The 9,055-nt window shown below is 36.4% G+C and overlaps 1 protein-coding gene across 1 annotated transcript in view; it reads right to left on the bottom strand.

The window, feature by feature from the left end:
• Positions 1–1,299: 1,299 nt before the first annotated feature.
• The window catches only part of LOC131983733 (vesicle-fusing ATPase), a 58,633-nt gene continuing 50,877 nt past the window's right edge, over positions 1,300–9,055 (bottom strand). Inside the window, exons 16-20 of the mRNA XM_059348520.1 lie at positions 8,768–8,914; positions 7,496–7,630; positions 6,393–6,506; positions 5,001–5,056; positions 1,300–1,941 (exon numbers count right to left, since the gene is read on the bottom strand). Coding sequence (XP_059204503.1) covers positions 1,920–1,941; positions 5,001–5,056; positions 6,393–6,506; positions 7,496–7,630; positions 8,768–8,914 — 474 coding nt within the window. The 3' untranslated portion in view covers positions 1,300–1,919. The remainder of the gene's footprint in view (positions 1,942–5,000; positions 5,057–6,392; positions 6,507–7,495; positions 7,631–8,767; positions 8,915–9,055) is intronic.

Below are 9,055 nucleotides of genomic sequence, written 5' to 3'. Positions count from 1 at the left end.
ACACACGCATGCTCACATTCAAAAGCACGTTCTGCAACCACACACACACACACACATACACACACACACTCTGACACATGCAGCGTTTAGTTCCTCACACATGCACACGAGCCGATACAAACTCGAGTTTCCACGAAGAACCGCTGAGAGAAGTACCTAAAGGTTTTTAGAGTCAATGTTAAAGGTTGAGAATATTTTTAACTTTAACACTGATGATGCTGTACACTGTAAATTGTAATAAGTTCACTTTACTTAAAAAAAGTTAGGAAACCGATTGCCTCAAAATCTCCAAGTAAAGTAGCTAATTCATTTCAAGGTGTCATAGCTAAAAATAACTGTGTTTAGACAACTCAGATAATGGCAGTAAACTTGAGTATAGTTAACTCAAAATCATTAGTTAGGTTACTTACTTACGCTCTGAATTTAGAGTATCCTCAACAATGTATGTAACCACAATATTTTAAGTTTTGTTTTTGAGTTTGCTCAACTCTGAATTTCTCTGGCACGATTGTAAAGCCGCTATGAAATGTCAGCTAATGTTGCGACCACAATTTTGAGTTAGCTTTGATACGCTAATGGCTACTCTTGTAGCTGTAACAAGCAGCGCCGCTAGCATCAGTTAGCCGCTAGCATCAGTTAGCCACTAGCATTGGCTTTTTTGCAGTGTGTATTTAAGGTAAACTTCAATAGTTTTCAGCCTGGACCCCATTTTCCATGTATTTATGTTCAGAACAAAAAAATTTAATTATTAAACTTCGTTTTCCATTCAAACTGTTGTCTTTTCTCTATTAGTTTCAATAACTTATCACTTTTGGTTCAGCTTACTTGAACATATCAAGGCAATCGGTTTCCTGATATTTTGCTAGTAATGTGCACACTTAAACTTGTAAGGATAACTTATTTTTATGAGTACTGAGTTAACTATACTCAAGTTTACTGCCATTATCTGAGTTGTCTAAACACAGTTATTTTTAGCTATGACACCTTGAAATGAATTAGCTACTTTACTTGGAGATTTTGAGGCAATCGGTTTCCTAACTTTTTTTCAGTAAAGTGAACTTATTACAATTTCCAGTGTAGCTACAATAGCTAACTGAACTGTACTGTACACAACACAGACAGACAGGCCATAAAATCCAACATTTACTTTCACTATTACACTAACCTGGTAAAGTCAACATCTCTGGATCAATAGGGAAGAATCATACTGATATAGTACGAAATAGACTTGAGACTGATTATTTAAATATTCTCATACTGCATTTTGTCTATATATACTATTTACAGAACATGAACAAATTACATACTGTATGTTTAAAGGGTTTACATTTACACAAGGAACAGCTTTTTTTTTATTTCTTTTTTTTTTACAGCCACTACATAGTCACTAAAAGCCTCTCATTCATAGATTCATGTCTTAAATATTCAGATCGGGATGTATTCTGTATTCTGTATATTCTGCTTGTATTTGTGAGAATACATATAATACTAACAATAACTATTTTTAGCAGGACGAAGGATATGCAACAAATACAACAAATACTATAGCTGAAAACATACATGTCTTTTTTTTTTTGGTCATTTTTTACGCACGATGCACAAAACCGCACTTTTTACAATCACCTATTGCAATTTCTTTACAGATAACAGATTTTTTTTGAACAGTACGACTTCCCGTAGTTTGCTGTGATATGTCAGTTAGTAAACTTGGTGGTGATGAGGAGGAAACAGTGATTTTGCCTGTGGAAACATGCTGAGATGGAGGACTAGTGTCCCCTCTCTTTGACCAGGTGTTTATTTAAATAGACGGATGGATCAGCAGGTGGTCGGACAAGAGGAAGATCTTCGTTTCTTCTCCTCCTCTTCCTCATTTCGTCCCATGTGTGGTTTGTTGCTGGTTGCGTTGCTCTCTAGTTGCTCTACTCGTAGAAGCTGCGATCACTAGAAAGAGGAAAAAACAGAGTTGTGTCACTTTCCTGTCGGTTGTGTTGTGTTAACCAAGGTTATTATAGTTAACGAAAACTAACGAAATAACCAAAACTAGAATCGAAAAAACATTTTCGTTAACTGAAATAAAAATAAAAACGAGAGTTTTTAAAAAAACGATAACTAACTGACAAAACTAACTAAAATTATAGTGAAAATGTCCTTAGTTTTCGTTTTTGTCAACTTTTTTTATACATAATTCAGTGTTTCTGGGGCTAAGATGGATAAACCAAAGGAAATGAAAGCACATACCCATTACAAAAAAACTAAAACTAACACTAAAACTAATAAAAACTAAACTAAAACTAAGCATTTTCAAAAACTAAAAACTAAACTAAAACTAGCAAACTCACTCTAAAAACTAACTAACTAAAATTATAGTGAAAATGTCCTTAGTTTTCGTTTTTTCATTCATAATTCAGTGTATTTATTAGAACATGCAACACATGGTGAATATGTTTACTGAGACTGGGATGTTTACACTAGAACCAAAATACAAAACACCCAGAACTGTAAGAGTTAATAACCTTATTGGGGCTAAGATGGATAAAACCAAAGGAAATAAAGGAAACATTTATTATGAACTCTTTGATTCTCGCACCCAACACATAGCCCATTACAAAAAAACTAAAACTAACACTAAAACTAATAAAAACTAAACTAAAACTAAGCATTTTCAAAAACTGAAAACTAAACTAAAACTAGAAAACTCACTCTAAAAACTAACTAAAACTAACTGAATTTGAAAACAAAAATTCACAACGAAATTAAAACTAAAACTAATGAAAAATACAAAACTATTATAACCTTGGTGTTTACAGACCCTTTTTTTTAGACGGGCCCTCTTTAGTGACCCTCAACAAACTGTGTGTACTCACACAACACCAGCACAACGCTGAGCGGTGTCTTGAGAAAAATAAAAGAGGATGAGCAGGATTTAACCGGCTACAAAACAAGAAGAGAGCCACAATATAACACCATTACTCAGTTAACTTTTGATATACTGCACTCTTCATTCTTTGTCTTAAAGATTGTCATAATACCATACTTTACCATGTCACATTCAGGTAATATTTTGAGAAAAAAGTTGCAAATTTACTGGATTAAAGTGGCAAAAAAAGTCTCAGATTTACGAGAAAAAAGTGGGAAAAAAGCAACTTTTTTCTTGCCGATTCACCACTTTAAATCTCATAAATCTGCACATTTTTTTCTCGTAGATTTGCCACTTTAATCTCCTAAACTTTTTTCGCAAAATATTATTTTCATATGGTTTTTTTTTTACACATTCTGGCTGTATGTAATATCTTCCAATATTCTCTTGGGTTGAAATTTGGAATCTGCAAGTATTTCAATGAGTGTCCTATTAAGGGTTAAAGTGGTGAATCTGGGAGAAAAAAGAAGCTTTTTTTAACACTATATACCACTATAATTACACAGCAGAATCATTCATATTTTAAAGTGCATACAACTGAGCTATGAGTCATACATTTGCTTGCAGCATTAAAACAAAAATGAAGGGTAAAAAATGCAATGCTTGCATGACATTTAGAATGTCATCTTATGTAAATACAATAAATGACAATGTTTAACAAATAAAAGTGATGATGTCAGCTCTATGGGGCGGGGTTTATCATGTAAGATAAGGACACATTTTACATGTCCATGTCAAAAAATCAGCACATACATTCACTTAGCAACCTCCGTTTGTTTACAGCAAACACTGGACTCTCAGTGCACAGTTAGCGATGCCGGTTTGTTTACGATCAGCGGGGACACCATGTGATTACGTCAGAGTTTGTTGTGTTAGCAACAAATGTGGAGCCACGGCATGAACGCACACGCTGTATGTTTTTGCTCTTTTTTATTTTTCACTAAAGATCGTCTGATCATGAAAGGAAAGGTCTCGCTTCATTATTTTTAGTCAAGAAGTATTTTCTTCTACATACAGTAAGTGTCCCGGTTTGCAGAGCCAGCCCATTAAGGCATAAGCAAACTAAGCAACTGCTTAGGGCCCCGTGGCCACTAGGGGGCCCCCAAGAGCAATTCAAAACAATATTTTTTATTTTATTTAAAAATGCCAAGATAAAGGTATGTTGTCTTGGTAATGGATTGTTTATCAAAGAGATTTGTGTAGCTCTTAATAGCAAATTAGCTAGTTGTTTTTGCATCCAGCTACTATATATAGTTTGCTGCACATTGCAGTTGCAGTTTTTTTTAAGCCAAAAATAATAAACCAGATGAAACTTTTACTAAATTATATATAACATAGGTTTTTTTTTATATAATATTTTACCATTTGGATGTGTAAATCAACCCTAGCTCGCTCTTCTCGTTGAATGTGCTACATTTTGAGATTAAAAACCATATTTTGTGACACCCTGGACATCATTTATTCATTGGTATTATTTGTATTATTGCATTGGGCCACCCCCATTAATGTGTAAAGACATATCAGGCAGACAATAGGATCATGTAAACAACACTGACAGAGCCACAATGAGTTTATAGGTGTGTGAATGATCAACTATGAAAGGGGCGACTGAAACCAAATCCGAGAGCAGTAAGAACAAAAATCTCTAAATGCTAACCTAATAGCTAACTGCTACGCTACAGGTTCTGTGCTCTTCTACTCCACTAGTCTCATTCTTTGCTGTTGACCTTACCAGATACAGCAAAGCGACCGACAGCTTAAATTCTGATTTGATCGCCTTCGTTCACCCTGGTGATGGCAAAATAAAGCTGTTAAAGTCAACAGTTAGTGAGGGATTGTTTGTGTGGAAATACAAAATTGGAGTCTTCAAGATCAATATGTTTTCTTGTGTGACATTATTGAGCTGTGATGATGATGATGATGCTTAAGGACAAAACATACAATATACACATCATAAGAAGATGAGCAGACAGGGTAATAGAGGGAGGTAAAGGATGAGCATCAGGATAAAAGGAGGGTGTGACTTGATGAAAGCTGTTCAAGCAATAAAAAGTTTTTCATCTTTGCAGAGCGTTGTACTCACGCCCCCTCGTCTTTCAGCAGAGACAGGAACTTGGACACTCTGTATTCTTGTTCCATCTAGTAAAAAAAGGGAGAGGGAGAGAGAGATTGAATATTCTGTTGACGGTAAAAGCATTTAATAGTTAAATTATCATCAGTCAGTATGGCTGATATCAGAAATCTCCTGAATCTGTCTAAACAGAAGCTTTACTCACCTTAAAGGAATAGTTCAACATTTCAGGAAATATACTTTTACTTCTGAATACTTCTTGCACCTCTGGTGGCTGTAATGCATCTCTAAGATGGTTGGCCAACCACCAATAAACACTAAAGAAGAAGAAGCAAAGCGCTACGCTAACCTCTTTCCAAAATACTAAATGTTGCCATAATGGTGCATTTTTCATTCTTTTTCTATTAAACCCGTCTTGTTAAAATACAAAATAACTTCCTAGGAAACAAACACAGCCAACCTGCACCATGCACATATGTCAACACTTTGATGACAATACTGACATCACCTTTACACTTATCTGGTAAATACATTTACCATCGGTAGGTAGTTAGCTTAGCTTAGCATTTAGAGTAAAACAGAGGAAAACAGCCAGCCAGGCTCCATCTTATGAAAGAAAATCCACTTATCACCACCTCTTATACTCAATAAATAACCTGTTAATTGTCAATGAAGTGAGGAAGTCACCCTCTTGTCCACTTCAAGCTAGCGATGGGCGTTTGGAAGAAATCTGCCAACATGCGTATCTATAACGTTAACGATCAATTCATCGATTCATCGCTGCATGCATACATGAGCAAAATTAAAGACATATATACAGCACTATGCAAAAGCCTGTTTTGATAACAGACGGTTTTATTTTGAAAGGACGAAAAGACACTTGATCCTGTCAATCAATCAGTCAGTTTTTGATTGAATTAAACTTAGTAATTCATGCTAGCAAGGTTTGATACAGTAAGATAGTTTTGCTCCAACAATCCTCTTGTATTTCGGTGTTTTTTATAATTGTTATTGCAACTTTCAGTTTGCAAACTGTAGCTTTATCCAACTTAATTCTCAGCTCATTGGTTTATTGATGTACGGCTGCAGAACTGAACTACGATTAAAAATTCCACGTGATCGACCAAGTTCTTAACAACCATTAATCAATCATCGATTAATTATTCCCATCCCTACTTAAAGCTGCAAAAAACCAATATGGTGACGGCCAAAATGCCAAAAGTAAAAAGTTCTACACTCTGTGGTAATGACATTAAGTTTGTCTCAGCAATCCAAAAACGAATGTTTTCCAATGAACCATGTTATTTCCTGTTTTCTTCTCCTCTTCTCTGTGTGTCTGTTGTGTAAAATCAAACAAATCCCATCACAGTTTATGTTCAACGAGCTGCTGCTCTGCTTTGGTACCTGCAGCGACATCTCGATGAGCACCAGCAGCTTCTTGATGCCGATCCAGACTCTCTTCCCTTTGAGCTGCTGAGCGATGCCGGCCCGCTCTTTATCTGTGAAGCTCCCCAGCAGCTGCAAAGAGAAAGAAGGAAGGAGATATTTAATGCCAAATTCAAAACCTCCCACCAAAAAGCAAGAAGAAGAACCTCCTGTGAAGCTTTCTCTTAATTATATTTAAGCTGTTTACATGTGTTCCGTACCTGTTAATGTAGTTTTTTCCCTCACAAACACAAAGACACAGAGGCTTCAAGGCTGTGTGGTGCATGAATGTGTGCTTTGGATTGGGGGATGGTTATAAACACTGCACCATTCATCTGTGTGTCTTTGTAAGAGCTGAGAATTGTGAGCAGCTTTCCCTTTAACCCTTTGATACACAACATATTAACACCCCTTAATAGACAACATGGGTCATTCATTCCCTTCATGTTATTTAATGCTGCTGTGTGTTTCTGTGCTCTATCTTTTGATATCAACTTATTTTATGATTGAATACTCCAAGTAGTCTTTAAATATCTTGTTTTTGATAACAACTGATCATTATTTCCATTTTGCCTCTCATACTTTATGAAGAAAAAAGTTTTTTGTATTATTATGTAGCTAACTACTTGGCTAAGTAGCTTGCTAAGCTAACTACTTAGCCAAGAAGTTAGCTAAATAGTTAGTGTAACAAGATACTTGGCTAACTACTTAGCCAAGAAGTTAGCTAAGTAGGTAGCTTAGCAAGCTACTTAGCTAAAAAAAAATGGATACGGGTAATTTTCGACCCATGTTCTGCATTAGAAGGCGAGTGACACAAAAAGGGATTTTATTCAAAAATTAATAATGGAAGACATCAAAATTAGGATGTATGATGACCAAAAACAAACTAATTGAGGAAAACCTGGAATACTGAATGATGAAAATAATTAATTGCAAAGATAAAGAACATAAAAACTGTCGGGTCACTTTAGACCATGTTGTGCATCAAAGGGTTAAGTAACCAGGTGTTTACTACATTACTGCAGTGAATACCTGTGTGTGTGTGTGTGTGTGTTTGTGTGTGTGTGTGTGTGTGTTCATACCTCTAAAGCGTCCACCAGCTGCTCCCCGGTGGAGATGTTGGGGATGTGGATGGTGGTGCTGAAGGCGTCCAACATCTCCATCTCCTGCAGGACGTCCTTCCTGCTGGTGGTGCCGATGATCAGCAGCTTCCGGCCCTGCAGGAGGAAAAAATGCAAGCAAAAACAACTCAAACAAAGCGAGTCTCATGCTGAGTAAAAAAAAACAAAACAGTAAATAAAAGTGGGTTTTAAAATTAATCTCAATTTTAAAATTAATCTTAATTTTAAAAAACCACAAAGCACAAATAAAAACAAAAAATAAAACAGAGCAAAGGCTCATGTTGAGTTAAAAGCCAGTGAATAAAAACGGGTTTTAAGATTTCTTTTAAAAGCGGACAGTGAGGAGGCCTGATGTGCAAAGGTAAATTGTTCCAAAGGCTGGGAGCAGCGACAGAGAGATCAAGATGTTTTGGCTTCAGTCTTGGTGGCCTTCCATCTCTATATACAGTCTTTGAATTATATATTAATCGTAGGGAAAAAAAACGATATACAGCATAGTATTGCGATGTATTTGCGTGGCAATATTATATCGATTCATGGCCACCAAGTATCGATATTTAGCATATTTTAGCCGTTTTTTTTTCTTTTTTCGGAGGCCGTAGCAGGCTCACTTTTCACAGAATAAACTGGAGATACTGGTATCATATAAAACCTGAAGATCTCAGGACTCTAGGCATCTCATATGTCAGGATATCGTGTCTGGAAGTATCGAAATAAAACAGCAAAGTTAGGCTTTTTTATGTTGAATTGAAAAAAATTCAGAGCAGTGAAGCTTAAAGTTGAGGACAGTTTGAGAAAATGCCGCAGTTGTCATCCATACATGTTTGATATCAGTTCAGTTTAATAAATAAGACTGAAGTGAGATGAAGAGACTGAGAATTTTCTCTTATTTGACAAAAAAGTTCTTGATTGAATTTAGTTTTGTGGACACAGTATGCAGTTAAACAGTTAAATCGCAATATATTATATCTCAATACTCAAGTATGGGGATAAAATCATATTGTGGGGCCTCTGGGGATTCACACCTCTGTCTGTCCTGGGATTCAAACAGTCAACCCTCCAGTTACAAGCCCGGTTCCTGACCTCCAGGCCAAGGACCGCCCACTGTCTGAACCTGCAGTTATGTTGTGATGTATCAGATCAGTCCGATCAGCTGCAGCGTCCAATCAATAACCTAAACTAAGCAGCAGGAGATGGATCCAGTATGTGTATAAGGTGCAGAGGAAGCCTGACCTTGGGGGGAGCTTTCTTCAGCAGCACCAGGAGAGCCTGAAGCACCAGGTTGGAGAAACGAGGCCCGATGGGGACGTAGTCCAGCAGACGCTCGATGTCATCCACCACCACACAGCTGAGCTGAGACTTATAGGCATCATCAAAGACCTGAAGAAGAGGAGGGACACACCATTAACCTTCATCTGGACAAGAACTAGATCTGGTAACTTCAGTACACTGCAAAAAAAAACAACTTGTATCTTTTGGCCTAAAACAGTGATTTAAGTTGATAAAATTTGGAAATATAAA

This window comes from Centropristis striata, chromosome 13, assembly GCF_030273125.1.
Source record: "Centropristis striata isolate RG_2023a ecotype Rhode Island chromosome 13, C.striata_1.0, whole genome shotgun sequence".
Classification (NCBI taxonomy): Eukaryota; Metazoa; Chordata; class Actinopteri; order Perciformes; family Serranidae; genus Centropristis; species Centropristis striata.
This window is presented reverse-complemented; position numbering and strand designations above follow the sequence as displayed.